This window comes from Pituophis catenifer, unplaced genomic scaffold (assembly GCF_029215685.1).
Source record: "Pituophis catenifer annectens isolate HBS135680 unplaced genomic scaffold, rPitCat1.0.hap2 SCAF_14, whole genome shotgun sequence".
NCBI lineage: Eukaryota > Metazoa > Chordata > Lepidosauria > Squamata > Colubridae > Pituophis > Pituophis catenifer.
The window spans coordinates 19,840,447-19,862,149 of record NW_027256894.1 but is presented as its reverse complement, the minus strand read 5'-3'; the positions used below and the strand labels follow the sequence as shown (position 1 = coordinate 19,862,149).

Below are 21,703 nucleotides of genomic sequence, written 5' to 3'. Positions count from 1 at the left end.
GGGTCGCGGCATTAGGAAGGTTGAGAACCACTGTGCTAGAGGGAGAAGAGGTCCAGGAGCCCTTATTTAAACATTCAGCTAAAATCCCCCGTATCTCACAGGATGTTTCTGCTTCTGTTGGGACTAGGAGATCATCAACTTTAACTGCAGGAAACTGGTGGCTTCCATGCCTCTATTCGCCAACGCCGACCCCAATTTCGTAACCTCCATGCTGACCAAGTTGCGCTTTGAGGTCTTCCAGCCAGGGGACTACATCATCCGAGAAGGCACCATCGGGAAGAAGATGTACTTCATCCAACATGGGTTGGTGAGTGTGCTCACCAAAGGCAACAAGGAGACCAAACTGGCCGATGGTTCCTACTTTGGAGGTACAGGAACGCATTTCCCTCTCTCGGTTATATAGCAAAAACAAAGATCCCAAAAGTGGTAGATCCTTTTGTGTAGAGTTGAATTATCTGGTCTTCATGTTTGATTGAATAATGGAATGACTGAGTGACAGAGTTGGAAAGGACCTTGGTCTTCTCTTCTTGTCTAGCCCCCTACTCAAGCAGGATTTATTTATTTATTTTATTTTATTTATTTTATTTGTTTAACTTATATGCCGCCCTATCTCCAACGGACTCAGGGCGGCTCACAACAATAAAATCCACAATAATCACAGTACAAAGTTAAAATACCTAATTAAACCAGACAAAAGTTAAAAACCCATATAAAACCCCATCAGTCCAGGCCATTGCCGTTGTCCAAGCTCTTCTTATAAAAATCTCCATGGATGGAGCACCCAGAACTTCTGGAGGCAAGTCGTTCCACCGGTTAATTGTTCTCACTGTCAGGAATTTTCTCCTTAGTTCTAGGTTGCTTCTCTCCAGTGGTGAAATCCATATTTTTTTACTACCGGTTCTGTGGGCATGGCTTGGTGGGCATGGTGTGGCTTGGTGGGCGTGGCAGGGGAAGGATACTGCAAAATCTCCATTCCCACCCCACACTGGGGTGAGCCAGAGGTGGTGGTATTTGCCAGTTCTGCAAAGTACTCAAAATTTCCGCTGCCGGTTCTCCAGAACCTGTCAGAACCTGCTGGATTTCACCCCTGCTTCTCTCCTTGATTAGTTTCCATCCATTGTTTCTTGTTCTGTCTTGAGGTACTTTGGAGAATAGCTTGACTCCCTCATCTTTGGGGCAGCCCTTGAGATATTGGAACACTGCTATCATGTCACTCCTGGTCCTTCTTTTCGTTAAACTAGATGTACCCAATCCCAGTAACCGTTCTTCAGGTGTTTAGTCTCCAGTCCCCTAAATCATCTTTGTTGCTCTTCTCTGCACCCTTATTAGATCTTTTTCTTTTTCTTTTTTTCTTTTTTTTTTTTTTAAAAAGCACCTTTATGACAACCATGTCTTGGATGGCTGAGAATCTCCATAGACATTTAGATTAATATCTATTTATGCATAAGTAAAAAAGATAGGTCTCCCACAGATCCAAGGTGAGAGGCCATGCCTTCAGACGTGGTGGGTGCTTCATCACTGAAGGTTTTTTAAGAAGAGACTGGACAATCCCTTGCCTGAAATGGTGTAGGATCTCCTGCTTCAGCAGGGGGCTGGACTAGATGACCTCCAAGGTCCCTTCCAGCTCTATTCTGACCTTTCATTGAAGTTTTCAGTGCTTAGTCGTTTGATTGAATCTCTGATTTGTATGCTCCTAGCCTCTAAATGTACCAAGCTACTATGTACTACTATGACTACTACTAGATTACTCGCCGTTGCCCCTGAAAAGCCGATTGTCCATGCTACAAAGCAGATGTCAAGGTATTTCTTTTCTTCTAGAAATTTGCCTGTTGACTCGTGGTCGGCGCACAGCCAGCGTGAGAGCTGACACGTACTGCCGTCTCTACTCGCTTTCGGTGGACAATTTCAACGAAGTATTAGAGGAATATCCCATGATGAGGAGGGCCTTCGAAACAGTGGCACTGGATAGGTTGGACCGCATTGGTAGGTACACATACACAGAGAGAGAGAGAGAGATCTGGTATTCAGAAGATACTGGACTGAATACTGGAGGGTCACTTCTGTTATTGCTGGTGTGGATGTTGAAGGCCATCTAAGGTTGAGGGTCCCATCTCCAAATGCTTCCCCGGCCTCCATTCTTCAGGTTAGGAGAGCATTAATATGGCATCTTGGAGCATGTGAGATGCAGAAAGGGATGTGGGTCCTGGGAAGAGTATGAAGAAAAATTCTGCTGATTATGGCTGAAGGACCACCTGGACTTGCATCTTATTTCCACCCAAATGTTCCCAGGAAGTTCATCAGCAGGGCTCAGGGGCTCTAGTTTTCTTCTGAGGACCTCCAATAATTATAATCAATGATATTGACAGGGTTTCAAGTAACATACCCGTAGCAAACGAAACTCTGAGGCAGGCAAATTCCTCAAAGGACGAGTTTATTGGATATGTCATATTGGCACAGGCTGGTGAAAACCGCCCTAAGTCTTTGGAGAGGGGCGGCATATAAATTGAATTAATTAAATTAAATTAAAACAGACTCTGAATATTCCCGTGGTTTTCACCTAATTAAAAGTTTGTCACTTTCTCAAAACAATCAGTCACATTGTCCAGTCAGGATACTGTCCAGTCGCTAGGTGACTCCAGTCCCCTCCTTCCGAGCACCTGCAGGAATGTCCTTGATTCCCAAGAGAAAATTAATTAATTAATCTATCTATCTATCTATCTATCTATCTATCTATCTATCTATCTATCTATCTATCTATCTATCTATCTATCTATCTACCTACCTACCTACCTACCTATTTATTTATTTATTTATTTATTTATTTATTTATTTATTTATTTATTTATTTATTTATTTATTTATTTATTTATTTATTTATTGAGTTACCCACCGAGCTCCGGATGGCGCCTGATCTCCGCTCCTTCCGTCGAGGCCTAAAGACTTGGCTATGTCAACAAATGGGCTGAGTTCTGATTCTGGGGTTTTATTACTTATTATTTTGATTTTAATTGGTTTTAATTAGATTCTTCTTTTATCATTGTATGTTTTTAGCTTCTGTTCGCCGCCCTGAGTCTTTTGGGAGAAGGGCGGCATATAAATATGTGTTAAATAAATAAATAAAATAAAATAAAATATTTATTTATTTATTTATTTATTTATTAGTCCAATTTATATGCCGCCCTTCTCCGTAGACTCAGGGTGGCTTACAATGCATTATAGCAATAGCCTGCATACTTTTTTTGTATATACCTGTTTATTAGGGCTTTCGGGCCCCCCCAAGTGGTATTGTTCTATACAAAGCTGGCTTACTGCCCCCACAATCTGGGTCCTCAATTTATCTACCTCGAAAGGATGGAAGGCTGAGTCAACCTTGAGCCTGGTGAGATTCGAACTTGCACTAATTGCTAGCACTTAACAGCACTTAGTCCTCTGCACCACCGAGGCTCTTTTGACTACAACTCCCCAACTATCTCTATTCCCCCTCCCTATCCCTCACCTCCGGTGTGTCAGCACTGAAGTCTCAAGATGGCTTCAGTCAGGCCAGCTTCAGGGTTGACAGATAAACCTGTGGCTTTTGTACCCTTATTTTGATTTCCAATGGAAATGAATCTTCTGCAGAAGAGGAAGCTTGACTGAGATGGGGGAGAAGAGCCACCCCTGGTGTCTTAACTGGTTGGTGGTTCCTCAAGACAGCTCCTCACTGTCCTCCTTCTTCCTTTCAGGGAAGAAGAACTCCATCCTTCTCCATAAGGTCCAACATGACCTCAACTCGGGTGTCTTCAACTACCAGGAGAACGAGATCATCCAACAAATTGTGCAGCATGACCGAGAAATGGCCCACTGTGCCCACAACATCCAAGCGGCAACGGCGGCGGCAGCATCGACTCCCACGCCTGTAATTTGGACCCCGCTGATCCAGGCTCCACTGCAGGCTGCCGCCGCCACCACTTCGGTAGCAATAGCGCTGACTCACCACCCACGCCTTCCCACAGCCATTTTCCGTCCTCCGGTCTCCGTTCTGGGTTCTCTGGGGCAGACGCAAAGCCAGACTCCGAGGCGCTTGAGGAGGCTCCATTCCTTGGTGTCTTCTGCCGGACCTTCCATTGTGGGTTCCCCGTCAAGCACGCCATCCCAACAGCACACGCCAGGGATGGAGACCCTTTCCTCCTCCTCCTTTCAGATCCAGCAGTTGGCTGGGTTTACTGCATCAGCCACCCTGGGTCCGTTGCACCGGTCCTTGGCCAGCTCTCCATCCGTTGGGTCGACGCAGCAAAACCTGGGCAGCCCAACATCTACCGGACTGGAGCAGCTGTGTCCTGGGCCGCTGGATTTGACAGAAGGGGCCGCTCGGCAGCAGGCTTCAGACACCAGCTTTGGCCCATTCCAGAAGGCTCCTCCAAGGTCGCCCCCCGCCACCGCCCCCACCTCATTCCCTCAACTCTCTTCAAATTCCCCCATTAGTCCTTGCAGCCGCTTGCAACCTACGGGCAGGCCCCACTCCACGGGGCAGCTGTTGCAGCTCTCAGGAACTGGAGGGACCAACCACTTCCAGTTGCCCCCTTCATCCAGTTCTCCCTCCTCTGGCTTACGCCAGCTGTCCCAGGCCTCGGGAGGCCCCCCTCCTGCCTCCGGCCCCACCCAGCCAAGTGCATTAGGCTCTTCTGCCGAGCCGGCCACTGTTGCTCAGTTGCACCAGGAACGATCCTCCTTCGCTTCCCTGTCTCCCCCAAAGCCCGGTCCTGTACCCCCACCCTTGTACCCCCTACCATCAGGCCTTAGCCCTCCCAGTCAAAGCCTGCCCCCCAGGACTTTCCAGCGCAGCCCGTCAGGGACGCTGGGTTCTCAAGGCTCTTTGCTCCTGCCTCAGACCTCCAGCCCACCTCCCCAGGTGCTCCCACCCCGGAGTCGGCCACTGGTTTTGTCAGGACGATTAACCCAGGACCTCAAGTTGATCTCCGCCTCCCAACCGACTCTTCCCCACGAAGCAGCGCAGACTTCGAGCCCGCATTCCTCCTCCCGGGAGTCTGTTTCTAGCTTCTCTTCGTTCTCCGGAGGAGGAGGAGGAGGCAACGTCAGTGACATCGGGGGAGGCCCCAGACCTCTGGGGAAGCCATATAGTTCGGGGCCAGGACGGGTCACGCTACCACGCCAGACATCTTCAGGTTCTCTGCCCCAACCTCCAGCATTTGCCATCTCCTCCTCTATGCCCTCTGCCGAAAGGAAAGGATCTCTAAAGCTGAGCGGGGAACAAGAGCCCACCCGCTCAAAACTGCCTTCCAACTTGTGAGATACTCCTTCTCCCCCCCCTACACCTTTCTGCCCCGGCCCCCTTTCCTCCCATTTCCAAGAGCCCCCTTTGTTTTCATTTTCTGCTTTTCAGGTCCCAGCAAACATTGATGCGCCTCGGTTTCCCTCCTTCGATTTCTTTGAGTTTAATAACGAGATCAAAATAAGAACAAGGGCGATACACACACACACACACACACACACAAGATAACCAGGTATTCTTAGAGCTATAGATTTTCAGTCACTTTCTTTTATAGAATATTTTACTACATGGAGCAAGAGGTTGGAAAAGAGGCACGGGATCAATGCAGAGTGATAACGTGGCACTCATGATGTCTTTCGCTTCCAGCTAACACAATTGTTTTTCCAATGGAGAGATTCCACCCTGAGATTGGCATTCAAGGGTCTTTTCTCAGTAGGGGCACCCCCCCTTTTCCTTGTTACAATCTGGAGTATTTCAGCTTTCGGGGTTGTACCCACTCAGGTTCTCATCTAAGGAAGCTTCCGGTGGTGATTCTCCATCATCCAGGTCATGGTTGTCCCAAAGGTGCTATTTTTTCAAGAGGCAATTAATTATTATTATTTTATTTGATTTATATGCCACCCTTCTCTGGAGACTCAGGGCGGCTTACAATGCGTTAAGCAATAGCCTTCATACTTCGTATATTTATACAAAGTCAGCTTATTGCCCCTACAAACTGGGTCCTCCTCAGAATTGGACCTTCTGGTTTTTCTTTTGAAGATGTTTCGCTTCTCATCAGGGGTAAAATGTAAAATGTGTTACTACCGGTTCTGTGGGCGTGGCTTGGTGGGTGGGTGGGGTTAATGTGACGGTGGGCGTGGCCAACTTTTTTTTTTTTTAAAACTTTTCAAAGCATTTTTTTCTAATGCTTTGAAAAGCCTCTGCCGATCAGGCAACTCAGCGGGGATCGTCAGAGAGGTTTTTTAAAAAATGCTTTGAAAAGCCTCTCTGCTGATTAAGCAACTCAGCTGGGATTGTCAGAGACTTTTCAAAGCATTTTTTTTACCACCTCTTCCACCAAGAGGTTGCAGAAAAAAATGCTTTGAAAAGCCTCTGAGGATCCCAGCTGAGCTGTGCGATCATCAGACGCTTTTTTTTTTACTTTTAAAAGCATTTTTTTGTCGGAAGAGGTTGTAGAAAAAACCGCCCGTCACCATCGCTACCGGATTGGGCGATCCGGTCCGAACCGGGAGCATTTCACCCCTGCTTCTCATCCAAAAAGCTTCTTCAACTCTGACCGGATGGTGGGGAATGGAAGGATTTCCTCAGGGGGACACAGAAAAACCTCCAGGCGGCCTCCACGACTCTCTAAAAAGGATGCAAATGACCAGCTGTCTGCAAAGGAATATAAATCCTTCCGTTCGTCACCATCCAGTCAGAGCTGAAGAAGCTTCTTGGAGGAGAAGTGAAACGTCTTCAAAAGAAAAAAACAGAAAGTCCAGCTGCCTCTTGGGAACAAAAAGCACCTTTGGGACTTCAGATGAGATCTTGATACAAAATAAGGATGAGAAGACAAAAGGGGATTTTCTGTCAATCTCTTCTTTAAAACTTCCAGTGGTGTGGACAAAATAACAGGATGACAGAGTCGGAAGGGACCTTGAAGGTCTTCTAGTCCAACCCTCTACCCATTTCAGACAATCCTTGTTCCCTTGAGGGATGTGAAGTTGATTCAACCAAACCTTGAAGCAGTGGTGGAAATTAAAATACCTCCAGGTTCCTAGCAAAAATGTCACACTTTAGTGGGAAGATCGGAAGTCCTGATCTAGATTTCAACGCTCCCCCAACAGTAAAGGTGCAGAGATATGGTACTTTCTGATTCCTCCGGAGAGCATCTATTGTTCTCTTCTCCAATGGAAGCGATAGCTGAAAAACGAGCATAATCCTTCTATCTTCCTGCATTTTTGCTGGAAAAGGACACTTTTTCCCTTTTCCCCCCAATGTCAAAACCCAAGAAAAAAAAATCAGCACGTTAAGCTGCTCCAAACATTCAGAGCTTCCAACGTTTGGAGACAAGGGAAGTCCATTAAAAACCGGAAAGGGGTTTAAATACAGGTGGTCCTTGACTTACGACTATTGGTTTTAGCAACCGTTCAAAGTTACAACAGCCCTGAGAAAGCCATTGACGACCAATCCTTGCAGCGTCCCCTGGGGTCATGTGATCAAAATCCAAGCTCTTGGCAACCGGCAATATATTTACAACCGGTTGTAGGATTGTATGAGTGCCAATTACGGCCTTGCCCATGGGCGACCGACAAGCAAAGTCAAGGAGGGAAGCCGGGTTTGCTTAACGACCATGTGATTCACTTAACAACTGCAGGGGTTTGCTTAAGCATGGCAAAAAGGTCATAAATCAGGTGCAACTCGCTTAACAGCCGGGGCAAGAAAGATGGAGGCAAAACTCCTTAACCCACCTCTCACTTAACGACAGAAATGTTGGGCTCAACTGTGGTTGTAAGTTGTACATGTCTAAGGGAGTTGATCAGCTGCTCTTCCTCCATGACTAAAGGAAATCCAAAAGCTAGAAAAGCAATTTGTAAGAAGCTGGGCGAGATACACCACGGCCTCTTTCCGCCATTACTAAGGAATCATCACTGCATCATGAAATAACACCGTGAGACCCACATGCATACCGAAACCAGAGGTGGGCTTCAGCAGGTTCTGAAGAACTGGTAGAGGAAATTTTGAGTAGTTCAGAGAACCGGTAAATACCACCTCTGACTGGCCCCGCCCCCATCTACTCTCTGCCTCCCGAGTCCCAGCTGATCGGGAGGAAATGGGGATTTTGCAATAACCTTCCCCTGGAGGGGGGGGAATGGAGATTTTATAGTATCCTTCCCCTGCCACGCCCACCAAGCCACGCCCACCAAGCCAAGCCACGCCTAGAAGAACATGTAGTAAAAAAAAATTTGAATCCCACCACTAACCGAAACCCTTTGAAAAGCTGAGACCTGAAATTCATTTTTATTATTTCCAGGTTGTGTGAGTCCTACCCTAGGCCATTTTTTTTTTATTAAACCAGACACTTGAACGGGTCCTATGATGTGAGCAATAACACACACGTTCCTTCAAAGCCTGAAGTAAGTTATGAGTTCCCTGCGAGACCCACCTGAGATGGAGTTTGGCTACCTCTTCCCAAAGGAGTCAGGAGCCTAAGATACTGACCCATGATAGATAAAACCAGGGTTTCTTAACCTCGGCGACATTAAGATGGGTGGACAATTCAACTCCCACAATTCCCCAGCCAGCATGGGGGTTGAAGCCCACCCATCTTAACGTCGCCGAGGTTGAGAAACTTTGGATAAACCAAGCAAGTAGGCAGCTAGCTTTCATCCAAGGTGTGATTTCATCACTTTGTATCATCAATCCATGTCTATCCCTTTTTTCTCCCCGCTTCCCCTTCTTTTGCCTTTCCTGTCCTTTCCCCACGATGCTGGGAATCTGGCTATCTCCTGAAGAAGAAGAAGAAGAAGAAAAAAGAGCCATTGTCACTTGGAAGTCCTGCGCTTCTAACTCCCGAGTTATTCTAAGTTTTCTGCCGCTGCAGAGAGCAGGAGTCAGGAATTCAAGGATCCCTCAATTCAAGGGTTGCCAAGATCCATACGGAGACAATAGCACTGATTCTTTCGGCAGCCCTGGGCTTTGTCTAAATATTTTGCTCCATTTTATACCAAAATAGTATTGGGAGGGTGTCTCTCTCTCTCTCTCTCTCTTTTTTTTTTTTTTTGCACAAAAGAGAAAAAGAAAAAAAAATATTTCCTTCAAAGACGAGCAAGAAATCGACTCTTTAATATGTGCCTCTTAATCTTCGAATGTTTGCCCCGAGAATATAGCTAGCTTCTCCTGCTTCAAATGCTTTTGCTAGGTGGGAAGTGAAATGTAAATTAAGCTTTGGTCTTCCTTCAAGGTTTAAGAGTATTCTAGGGAGAGGGAGGTCTTTTTTTTTTCTAATAAAAATGCGAATGAAAGAGCTACAGGAGTGTGAGTGTGTGTGTCCGTGCACAGATATATACATTCAGTGTGGCAGCTACTAAGATTGTCGGACGAGCAGGTACAAAAACAGCCAGGGGAAGGATCAGGGGTGAAATGCTCCGAATTCTGCTACCAGTTCGCTTCGCTACCAGTTCACTTTGTGCGCGCCAAACACATATGCACATGCGCAGTGTGCACCAAATGTGTGCTTTGCGTGCATGCAAAGAGAGCCATTCTTTTGCTCTCTGTCAGTCGTTCCTCTTCCCCTTCGGATTCAGACTCCGACAGGGGCATAACAGTAACCTATCCATCCTAAACAGCTTTTGATTTACTGAGTTACAATGCTCCGCAGAGGTTGGAGACTGCAGATGGATTCTCTGCCTGAGTAGGAACACGTAGACCAGGAGCTTTCCTTCTTTCTAATGATGCTTCTCTCTAATGCTCTCACTGGGAAAGGGGCTCTCTTTTTTTCCTCACTGGTTTCATCCTGTCATTCTCCAATTTAGCTTTTTTTTGGGGGGGGGGGCATTTCCACAAGCGAGCAGCGCTGCTGTTGCGGCGTCTCCCTCTGCACAAAGCAAGCAGGGATTTCCCCGAAGTGCCCTTTTGTTTCTGTCTCCTTGGCATGACGGATGCCACTTCAAAGTGGAGCCGCAGCCCGGGAGCTGCCGAAGCTCCATGGCAACGGTAAGAGGTGATAAGCAGGCCAGGTTTCTGCAACCGATTCAGGCGCCGGGGCATTAAATTGTCCAAAGGATTCATGCACAGGTTGAAAGGAAAAAAAAAAAACGTGTTTGCATGGCCTATTATTTATTTTATTTTTTTTAAAAAAAGGGAAGTTATTTTTAAGAACTCACAATCCAGGAAGAGAGGAGAAAGCAAGATAAGAATAAAACAAAGAGGGCAAAAAAAAATGTTAATATGGTAGGAAATCCAGAATGAAAAATTAAGGAAGGCCTTCGCTGCACCCCTTTAAATTCTAGGATAGGTTTTCTTCATTTCTAATGGATGTGCAGGCAAAATAGGAACCTTGGTTATATTGTCCCTTTAAACCCACCCAAAAACGTAAAATCCAAATCCAAAAAGTTTTGGAGAATGGCACCATAGAAATAAGAGTAGGCACGTAACAGAATAAGAGTTGGAAGGGACCTTGGAGGTCTTCTAGTCCAACCCCCTACTTAGGCAGGAAACCCTACATCAGTTCTGACAAATGGTTATCCAATCTCTTCTTAAAAACTTCCAGTGTTGGAGCATTCACAACTTCTGGAGGCAAGTTGTTCCACTGGTTAATTGTTCTAACTGTCAGGAAATTTTTCCTTAGTTTATTTATTTATTTATTTATTTATTTATTTATTTTATTTTATTTCTATACCGCCCTACTCCCGAAGGACTCAGGGCGGTGCACAGCCAAACAATAAAACACATACATACAAAATTTAAAAGTAGGATAAAATCAAATTAAATAATTTTGACCCCGACAAATTTAAAACCCCAAACTTTTAAAACCAATTTAAAATTGAATGTATAAAATACTAAAAGATATTTAAAAATTAAAAATCTTTTATAAAAGAGGGAGAAAATTAGTTCTAGGTTGCTTCTCTCCTTTTTAATTTATTTGTCAAGCACGTATAGGATAACAGATATAAACATGAGTATGAATACAGGGAATGGATAGGAATAAATGGGGACAGTTTCCATCCATTGCTTCTTGAGCCAAAACCCATTGGATTGTAAAGGTGGAAGCTGCCTTCTGGTAGCCAAGATCATCTCTCCCTCCTGGCTTTGAATGCCAATTCAGGTGCCTGTGGACTAGGAACCTGAATTGCAAACATTACCATTGCAACCACAAGAGGGCAGAAACGTCTTTCCAAAAAGGACAATATTGAATTTAGTAACAAATGGGGAGATCCCCGGTGGTTTCTGCGGCTGCCCTGGTCCTTGAATATGCTGGCTCTGCAGCCAGGTACAGGCAAACTCACGAGACTCTACCTCTGCCCCATGTGCTTCTCCACCCCTTCCACCTAACCCCCTTCAAGGGTTCTGACCCTTGCATTTTGAATAGCAATGGAGATGGGGTTTGCTTCAAGCGCACCAAAATTAAAAAAAAAGAAAAAAGAAAAATGTGGAGCACTTAAAATACCAGTTGCTGTGACAACACAGCAGAGGATGGAGCCTCAGCTAAGGCTTAACAGCTGGGAGACCAGGGCTAATTAAATACCAGCCTGACAGAGAAATTAATAGATGAGAGATGAGCCTTGTCTAAATCAGCAAGCTTCAAGTTGTTGTGACCTGAACTTCTCTCCTTGTTTCTCTCTTCCTTTCCTTCCTTTCTCCCTTTCCCTTTCTTTTCTTTCCTTCTCTTCCTTTCCCTCTTTTCCTTCTCCCTTTCCATCCTTCCTTCTCACTCTTTCCTTCTTTCCCTTTTCCCTCTCCCTTTCTTTCCTTTCCTTCTCCCTCTCTTTCCTTTCCTTCTCCCTTTCCCTTCTCCCTTTCTTGCCTTCCTTCTCCCTTTCCGTCCTTTCTTTCTCCCTTTCCTTTACTTCTTTCCCTTTTCCTTCTCCCTTTACCTCTTTTCCTTCTCCCTTTATTTCCTTTACTTCTTCCTTTCCCTTTCCTTTCCTTTCCTTTCCTTTCCTTTCCTTTCCTTTCCTTTTCCTTCCCTTTCCTCCCCTCCCCTTTCTCCATTAAGCTGGCGGTTTAATGCTCACCTGCAAGGCCAGAGTTATAGAGTTACTGTATAACCCTAGGGATTTATTTACCTTAGAGGGTGGGTGGATGATTTCTGAAACAGACATAAAACTGTATTCCTTAAAAAGGTAAAGGTAAAGGTTCCCCTCGCACATATGTGCTAGTCATTCCCGACTCTAGGGGGCGGTGCTCATCTCCGTTTCAAAGCCAAAGAGCCAGCGCTGTCCAAAGACGTCTCCGTGGTCATGTGGCTGGCATGACTCAACGCCAAAGGCGCACGGAACTCTGTTACCTTCCCACCAAAGGTGGCCCCTATTTTTCCACTTGCTTTTTTTACCTGCTTTCGAACTGCTAGGTTGGCAGAAGCTGGGACAAGTCACAGGAGTTCACCCCGTTACGCGGCACTAGGGATTCCTATATTAAACCCTTAAAATTGTTAGTAATGATTCACGTATATCATGCCCACTTAAAGAGAGTTATGATCCTGTCACTCACAGCAGCAGCTCTAAACTAAGATGTTTCCATCCTGATCTTCTCATAGCAGGTGAGGCTGCTAAAACGGGAAGGCAAACTATTAAAACCAACCAACAAAAACTCTTGACAAAATCCGAACTGGGTTTAGATTTTTAAAAAAAGGTGTATTGGATATCCAATACCAAATAATAAACATGACAGTATTAAAAATGTAGAGAGTATACAACAAATACTACAGAAAAATAATGTACAGAAAGGTAGAAGTTTACAGCAGTCTTCAGAATTCTCCTACATCAGAACTGTAAAGCCATATACAGGAGTCTCTTCTGCCCTCCCACCCCCCCAGCCCCTCATCCCACCCCCACCCCGTTTATTCAAGTGGAGGAAGCTGCACAGCGCAGCCATGAGGCTACAAGATACACAATGTCGCAAATTTAAAATCACAAGATATGTAAAAAAACAGTGTTAAAATGTAAAAAGTGCAATACATTATTATACACTGGCTTGAATAAATGTTTTATTATTATTTTTTTTTGATTCAACCTTTAAAAAACCAACTCTGAACAGTTGCTTTATTATTAAAAATATTCCCCACCCCATCCCACCCCCTCCCCCAGACTCATGGCGTCTGTTATCAACAACATGATTCTTGATGTTCTACGAAAGTAGCAATATAGTAGAATATAACAAGAACCCACCAATGGGAGGAATACTGAATATACAAGGTGATGCTTCTTTGGGTCTAGTAAGAGAGAAAGGCACACATCTGCGGGAGCAGCGTGTGCGCGCCAATTAAATTCACTGGATGCGGCGAGAACTCCGAAGATAGAAAAGACTTCATACTCTTGGCTATGAAAAAGGATCTGTACAATGACAAATGGTCATACAAAAAACACTTTGGGCCACCAGAAGACCCAGCTAATGTCATTGACCTTCTACATGCCTGTCTTGCCTTCCGCCGTAGGGTGGCGCTGATTACTGTCACTCACCCTGACGGACACACAACTTTTAGGTCACGTTCCTACAGTTTGATTCAGAAAATTTCAACATTGGTACACATCTGGGTGTTTTAACGTCCTCTTTTAACATCTTCTAATGAGGCAAAAGAGTCTTTTAAAAAGATGCTTCTGGTTTGTGAGGGTGGAGAAGGGGTGGGGGCGGGGGGAAGAGACCTTCCCTTCTAGTAGGGAAACTGCTCTCCAACCTCCAAAAATGCATACAGAAGACATCTAGATGCAGGTCGAGGTGTGAATCTTTCCACTCCTCGGATTTAATTAAAAGCTGGTCACCCTTTTTATTATTAATTGCTTCACCTCCAAGCAAACAGGAGGATTACATTAACTCACTAGGATGAAAAGACGTGGTGGGCAGAAATTTACACCCTAAGCGTAAACAGCATGAATTGTCTCTGAGGGTTACTGTTGGAAGACAGAGCACTGAGTAAGGTGGTCTACTTGTGAGTTTTCATGGCACTTCTTATATAATTGCAAAAAACATTCTTTTAAAAAATAGATGGCTTGTTTGGATTCAGCGTGGCAGTTCTTAACGTTCATGCTAAACAGGAGCAAATGAATCCATTTCAGCTCATCGGTGCAAACGAAAGCTGAGTTGGAAGGGAAGGAAGGAAAACACTGTGGGGGAAAATGATAAATGAGACGGACATAAAGACGGTGATGTAGCTCTCTTCTTACTTGCTCCTAAAAATAATCTCTTCTCTGTACAATTGGAGATAACATAAGCCAGGGGACTCTAAACTTGAATTGCTAGCAACATGCAATCCAAGCTTTTTGATCATATAGGAAATTAAAAGAACTTTCAAAATCTCTAACTGATCCCATCCTATCATAAAATCTTGTTATCAATGGACTTGGAACAACAGCAATAGCACTTAAAACTTATATATCGCTTCACGGGGCTTTACAGCCTTCTCTCTCTACGCGGTTTCAGTGTCAACCTATTGCCTACCCAGCAATTTGGATTCTCATTTTACCGACCTCAGAAGGATGGAAGGCCAAGTCAACCATGAGCCGGTAAAAAAAGCAAATATTACTTTTTTTAGCATGTTTATCATAGAAGATGACAGAGAACAGTATGATTATGGGCAGCAAACACAAAGAGAAAATGCAATTTTACCAGTTTATTAGGAATTTATTTATCTCTCCCAACCCACCCCTTTCTTCTACCGGCTCGGGCAGCACCTGAGTCACAAACATACACACCTACATTTCCCCCCCTCTCTCCTGCAAAGTTAATTTGCTTTGATTGTGGTTCAACACTGGAAGTATTCCCCAAAACCTTGAAGATGATCTACACCTACAGAGAGTTTTATTCCAGATACTTTAGCCTACAACAATCAAGCATAAACTATGTTTATGAGTCATAGCTTATGTCTGATCATTGTATGCTAAAGTATCTGGAATAAAACTCCCACTTCAATGCCAATACCCAGAAGGACACAACTTTGAAATCAAACATTCAAATAATTAGAGCTGGATTGCTAAGATACATTGTGGTATCTGAGCTTAAAGGGCCCAACATTTGAGAGAGTTTTGCTCAATGGAACACCCTTTGCAATTGGCAAGAAAGAGACTAAAGCAAGGCTTCCAACTTTGGCGACTTTCAGCTTTGTGGACTTCAACTCCCAGAATTCCCCAGCCACAAGCCTTAAAGTCGCCAAGGTTGGACACCCCTGGACTAAAGGATGAATTTACAAAGGAGACGGCAACTTTTAAGTCTTCATTCTATTTTTTGCAATTCCCTTTGATGAATCGGGGCTGGTTGATACGATATCTTCGGAGCCACAGGTGCGCTGCTCACTTTCTGTTTTGGTAAGGCCTTGGACGGACAGAGGCAATGACAAAAGTGAATAATTGCAGATAAGAGTTACATCGCAGCCATCCGTCAGAATACTGTGTTACTTTTTCCAAGATCGGGGAAATTACTCATAATAATAATAATTTAAGTCACAACTGGACATATTGCAGGGGATGGCTTAAACGAGTCCGATGGATAACACTGCGTTGCATTGTCCCTGTAAACAATGAAGCTTTCTACCACTCTGTGGCTCCCAGCCCAAGGCTTACTTATTCGACTCCTGCAATGAAAACGCTCAAAATAATTTTTTAAAAAACGTTTCCTCCATGTTACATTTCAATCCAAACAGATAGTTAACCTCACAGTGATGAGAAAGGAACTAGTCAGGCTTTCTGAATTATCATAATATAAAAATAAAAAAAGCTTACAAAAAGGCAATGCAGCATATCCCAAGGCCATGGATTACAACTGCTGGAAGGTGACAGAATTAAACGTGCTTTTAAAAAAAGAAAAAGAAATCCGAACGAACAAATGAACGGAACAATCCACACTGGCAATGAATTCTGGTATACACAATAGAACAAGCAATCGGACGGACGTCTAGGCTTTGGAGGGGGAAACAACACAAATTTCTTTTTTCTTTTTCTGTCAGGTTACATTTTTTAATAAAAAAAAAGATACAATAAAATAAAAACACACAAATAAAATTGTACATAAATGTGAATGTCCAACACTGAAAAAAGCAGGGAAGGTTGCAGCACCGAGACAAAAGCTGCCTCCGATGAATGCTAACTTTGTCTGGATGCTAGATTTCGTCAGCCTGAGACGTCGTCCCACTCCTGGTTCATATCAGCATCAGCATCGCAACAGAGAAGCGGAAATCCCAACAACCCTCAAAGAGGTTCGTTTCAGGCCAATGACTTAGAAGAGCCACTTGGTTAACCGGAAGGGGCCTCGGTGGTGCTGCAGCTGGTGGGCAGGTCTCTTTCTGTGCTGTCCCCTAGTCTTTATACATTTCCTTGTGCTCCAAGGCGAAGTCCCAAGGCCCGTGGTTTGGAGTCATTCCTTGGGGAAGGTGATCACGCTGTGGTGATGGCGTTAAGGTCCTTCATTAGTCCTTCCAGGTGGGCCATCTCTTTGGTGAGTTCATCCGGTTCGTAATTCTGCAGGAGATTTAATAGGGTTATTGGGCAAGATGAGCCACCTTGTTTGAGAAAGAGAAAGGAGGATAGCGGCCAAACAGCAATAGCACGTAGACTTACGTACCGCTCGCAGTGCTTAACAGCACTCTCTAAGCAGTTTAGAATAGAATAGAATAGAATAGAATAGAATAGAATAGAATAGAATAGAATAGAATAGAATAGAATAGAATAGAATAGAATAGAATAGAATAACAGAGAAGGGACCTTGGAGGTCTTCTAGTCCAACCCCCTGCCCAGGCAGGAAACCCCACACCACTTCAGACAAATAGTTATCCAACCTCTTCTTAAAAATTTCTACTGTTGGAGCATTCACAACTTCTGGAGGCAAGTTGTTTCACTTATTAATTGTTCTAACTATTGGGAAATTTCTCCAGTTCCTGTAACCGTTCTTCATATGTTTTAGCCTCCAGTCCCCTAATCATCTTTGTTGTTCTTCTCTGTACTCTTTCTAGAGTCTCCACATCTTTTTTATATCGTGGTGACCAAAACTGGATGCAGTATTCCTTGACTTACAAGTTTTTGTGCAGCAACCATTCAGAGTTACAATGGCACTGGAAAAAAAAAAAACTTATGACAGCATTTGCGAACTTCCCGGCTGGCTGGCTGGCTTTTGACAAGCAAGTCAATGTGCGGAGCTGGCTTTCCTTAATGACGGTGTGGTTCACTGAACAGCCAAAGTGATTTGCTTAATAAACATGCCAAAAAGGTTGTAAAACTGGATGTTACTCACTTAACAACTTCCTTGCTTAGCAATGGAGGATTCAATGGAAATTCTGGTTCCACTTGTGTTTTATAAGTCGAGAACTATCTGTATTTGGTCTATTTTCTTTCTGCTTACTGTGTGCAGTGGAAGGGCCTCATTACTATTATTTTTACATTCATGTACATTTATTTTTACATTTAAGCACACTTACACTTTCTGTGTCTTCAAGCATCCTTGTGGTTTCCTGCACTTCAGGGGCACTCGGGACTACGACTGGCATTGGAGGCCGAGTCCTTCCTAGAGTTCCAATTGATGCTGTCTTCACTGAATGAACTGGATGGCTAGAAGCTTGACACAATTATAATCATGGTCAATCTTTTAATTGACAAACATATGTAATAGCATGTTGATAACAAACCAGGTTTGTTGCTATTAAATACAGGCAGATGCAATCAAACTATTTTCAGGTTTTGATTCTATACCAAGTCTGCCCACAACCAGAAAACTACAAATCAATGAAAACTATTATTATTGAAATTCTGAACTAAGAAGCCAAAGATTAAGATTGTTATTTACAAGTCCTGAATGAACATAATCCGCAGAGGCCCTAAGGATAATACTGGGAAAGCAGCTATATATGATGCTAGATTTCATGGGTGTTTTGCAGGGAACTTCATTTGGGAGTATGATTTTTCCCAGGGAAAGTCAAAGCAGGAAAGATGGCAACTGTGGCATCATGATCCAAACCCCTCCCCTTTTGTATACACATCACACATCAATCAGCCATAGGTATACACAAGGATGGTGTTTCAATTGCAATGCCACAATCATCTTCTTCCTTGCTTTAATGAACCCTCTTGGCTGCTGGGAAGGAAGAACAGGAACCACTTAATAGCAATAGCACTTATATATCGCTTCACGGTGCTTCACAGCTCTCTCTAAGCGGTTTACAATATCATCCTATTGCCCCCAACAATCTGGATTCTCATTTTACTGACCTCGAAAGGATGGAAGGCTGAGTCAACCTTAAGCCGATCAGGATCGAACTCCTGGCTGTGGGCAGAGTTTGCCTGCAATACTGCACTTTAACCACCATACCACCACATATCTCTGTAAGCTGACCTTCCAGAGCAGGGGTGTCAAGCTTGCGATGACACATTGTCATCATGTGATGTATTGCAACTTTCCCCCCCTTCGCTAAAATGGGGGTGGGTGTGACCAGCGTGTGACACATCTGGTCCACGGGCCGTGAGTTTGACACCCGTGTTCTAGAGTAATTGTGATTTTGTTGCAGCTGCCAAAAACTTCAAAGAAGCTGTGACATTTGCCTCTAGATCAGGGTTTTTCACATTTGGCAAATTTTGAGATGTGAGGACTTCAACTCCACACGTGCTGGCTGGGGAATTCGGGAAGTTTAGAAAAAGAAAACGCTGACCTAGAAGATCACGTTAAGGGTATCGCTCACCTATCTCCCCCTCCATTCAATTTTCACTCTCCCGTACTCACCTTGCTGTGATAATAAAGGTGTGCTTGGCAAGGCAGGGTCATAAGTGCTGCCAGTGGGCGGGACGGCTGGCACAGCGAAACTCTTCAGAGGATGAGAGGGACGGACATGGGCAGTGGGCAGGTTCTGGCTTGTCTCCTCTTCCTGGGTACTGGGCAGGTAGGATGCTGAAGCACTCTCTGGCTCTTGGTGGTCGGCACAACATGTCTGAGATGAAGATGCTGGCATGGTATCTGTGCTAGGTGTATTTCGAACAGATTCTGGAGATGAGGGAAGGAAATAAACTGTTAGCTTTAACTTTTCAACCTCAGAGAGTCCCTGAAAATGCCAGGCGCCTTCAATGGCGTTAGTTGGGTCACAAATTCTCTTTAGTTCCAAAGAAGGCCAACAAACTGAGAGAATGAGAAAGTCACCCCAAAACTCACTTAGTTAGCACTTATACATAACTCTACACTGATGCTAAAGTTTTATGCTTTTTATTTAGGCTCTATAAAGAGTTAATTTGTTTTGAAAAAAGTTTAGCATTGACTCAAAACAAAACAAACAATATATTCAGCTTTCTAAATCACCACTGAATTTGCTAACTGATTCATCCTTTAGTGAACTGTCTGGAGATTTCTTAATTGCCTAGCTTTCAAGTGGTTTTTATTAATTCTAGGTATAGATACCTCTAAGCTGTTAGTTTTTCCATATTCGATGCAAAATGGGTCCTCTTGATGATGGAAATTAAATCAGAAGCTACTAGCGCTCTACAATTAAATAAGGGAGTATTCTCACTTCAGAGTCATTATTTGCAGCTTTAATAATAAAGAGAGCGAATTATGCAAATCTAAATTCTCACCAGAGAAACCGAATTACCATCAGATCTAAGATTAAATAAAATTCTGAAGGCTTAAGTGCGCCATTCACTAAAAACACAAAAAGGACAACCTTATTCTCAGAGCTTAGAGTGTCTAGAGGGCTAATTTGACTCCAATGGAACAAAGTGCAGCAAAACAAATCAAGTCCATCTACAATGTGTGCTATGGCAAAAGGAAAAAGGAACACACAATTAGTTCAACCAGTAGATACAACCTTCTGACTTCGGTTTGGGTTAGAGACGGCCACCCAAAACATGTCGTTTGATATTTGCAATTAGATCATATGAGGCTCTGTTCCTCATGGTTCTTTTTGCCAATGGTGGACCTCCAAAAACGGATCGTTCTTCTCACCTGTGGAATTAGCCCTGTCTGAATGGGACACAGATGTGCCAACTGGCCATAGGTTTGCCTGATGATGGAGATAGTTGCAGGTTGGAGAAGCGAGGTTGCCGGAGTGGAAATGATGGTGAGGGTTATCAAGGGAATGGATGGGATGAGCACTAACCACAGCTGCGAATGAACATAAGACAGAAAAAAAAAGCTTAACACAAGACCAACCGGCATGCGGGCCGAAGTGAAGCCCCCCCTCCCCCACTTTCATCAACAAAAATGCATTGAAACAAACAGACAGAGAGACTAGGACGCCCGGTTCCAGATTCCTAGAAGAAGAGGTACTATTCTGTCAAGAAATTTCCAGGGATGCAAACATTAGGAAGCAAGAATTGCAGATGCTGGCTGTTTGGGCTGCGGAAGAGCATCAGATTTGCTTGAAAGGAAACTTACTGGTTGAGGTGAGACGTGAGATTGAAGCACAGATTATCAAAACTGAAGTTTCCGCTATATGTGAGCAAAGAGGAATTATGATATCTGAGGATGACTTGGCAGCTATGCGTTGGATCATAATTAGGAATGGGTAATTTTGAACAAAGTGTTTCCAACTTTATGGTATTATGTAAAAGTAATTGTGTGCATTACTCAACATAAAATTGTAGGTTTATTAGCTTGATTTAAAGTGTACAGAAACACACTAACAGTACTTGTAATCTGGCAAGCAAATAAAACATTGATATTACAATTTCCCTTCAGTTCACAGTTTCTGCACTCATGCTACTGCTGAGTTCATTTATAAATTTCCGATCTTTAAGTAACCTTAGAGGATCATATTTTCACTATCTGTGTAGATCAATTCCTGTGTTGAAATCAACGAGAAATCCTAGGTTTTAATGTAGCTGGCTGCAGATCCATTACTTTCTGCTTGCTTTAGTTAAGCTATTCTTTAACATATGTAAACATAGAGCTTTTAAAATAAAAACCCAATGAAAGCTTAATTCACTGTTCCCATACTGCCAATGGAAGGGAATATAGTTGTGAGACCATGATAAATGATAAACCTGCAATGTATTTTGTAATGAGTAGTTTTGATGTATTGCAGATTGGAATAAAATAAAGAGGATTGCTTACAACAAACTCAGTAACTCAACCATTCTCATGTTATTGGTTCTATTATTCTATGCCAGCCTTTGGCCATAATGAAGCTTCTTTTTCCAGTAAAAAGAACCAACTGCATTAACAGAACACTATGATAGGAAGAAATAATCTCTGAAAAGGAAGCAATGTTATTGATCTCCCTTTATTAAGACTGAGGAAAAAAGCAACGGGAAAGGATTTGTAAAATTATGAAGCATTTCAAACATCTCATCTTGGAATAATGAAAGTTTTCTTACACTATTGGTGAGAAAAATCATTTTGTAAAATATGCCCACCCTCACAGTCCACCTTGGTCTGAATATTGCATATAAAAATGGTTCCCCTTCATGAAGAGAAGCATAAGATTGGGATTTTTATCATCGTCAGTGTTTCTGAAATACCTTTTAAATCACAGTGATTAATTAGTTATAGGCATCTTCTCCTTGCCTCAATTTCTCAAAATATTTTTCTTACTGTTTCACCGCCCTGAGTGAGGAACCATCAAGCATAAACTTGCTCCCTTCTTCACCTCCAGTCTTGTAACCTTCACAGCCCAAATACATCTGTTTCTCTCTAGCACATGCCCAGGTCTTTCAAAGATAAATAAAACAGTCTAAAATCTTCGCAATTTCATGACATACAAATTAGTATGGCATCGCCATAATTATATCAGTTACGATAAACGGAGGATCTCAACTAACTCTGCTGAAAGAA

General features: G+C 43.5%; 2 protein-coding genes across 3 annotated transcripts in view; one reads left to right on the top strand and one right to left on the bottom strand.

Moving 5' to 3' along the window:
• The window catches only part of HCN4 (hyperpolarization activated cyclic nucleotide gated potassium channel 4), a 53,673-nt gene extending 48,386 nt beyond the window's left edge, over positions 1-5,287 (top strand). Inside the window, exons 6-8 of the mRNA XM_070953822.1 lie at positions 128-368; positions 1,819-1,983; positions 3,723-5,287. Of these exons, the coding sequence (XP_070809923.1) occupies positions 128-368; positions 1,819-1,983; positions 3,723-5,287 (1,971 nt within the window). The remainder of the gene's footprint in view (positions 1-127; positions 369-1,818; positions 1,984-3,722) is intronic.
• A 9,561-nt stretch (positions 5,288-14,848) lies between these two features.
• NEO1 (neogenin 1) overlaps positions 14,849-21,703 on the bottom strand; it is a 60,993-nt gene continuing 54,138 nt past the window's right edge. For both annotated transcript variants that reach the window (XM_070953929.1, XM_070953930.1), the window contains exons 25-28: positions 19,874-20,032; positions 18,665-18,922; positions 17,370-17,506; positions 14,849-16,416 (exon numbers count right to left, since the gene is read on the bottom strand). In XM_070953929.1, the coding sequence (XP_070810030.1) occupies positions 16,333-16,416; positions 17,370-17,506; positions 18,665-18,922; positions 19,874-20,032 (638 nt within the window). In that variant the 3' untranslated portion in view covers positions 14,849-16,332. The remainder of the gene's footprint in view (positions 16,417-17,369; positions 17,507-18,664; positions 18,923-19,873; positions 20,033-21,703) is intronic.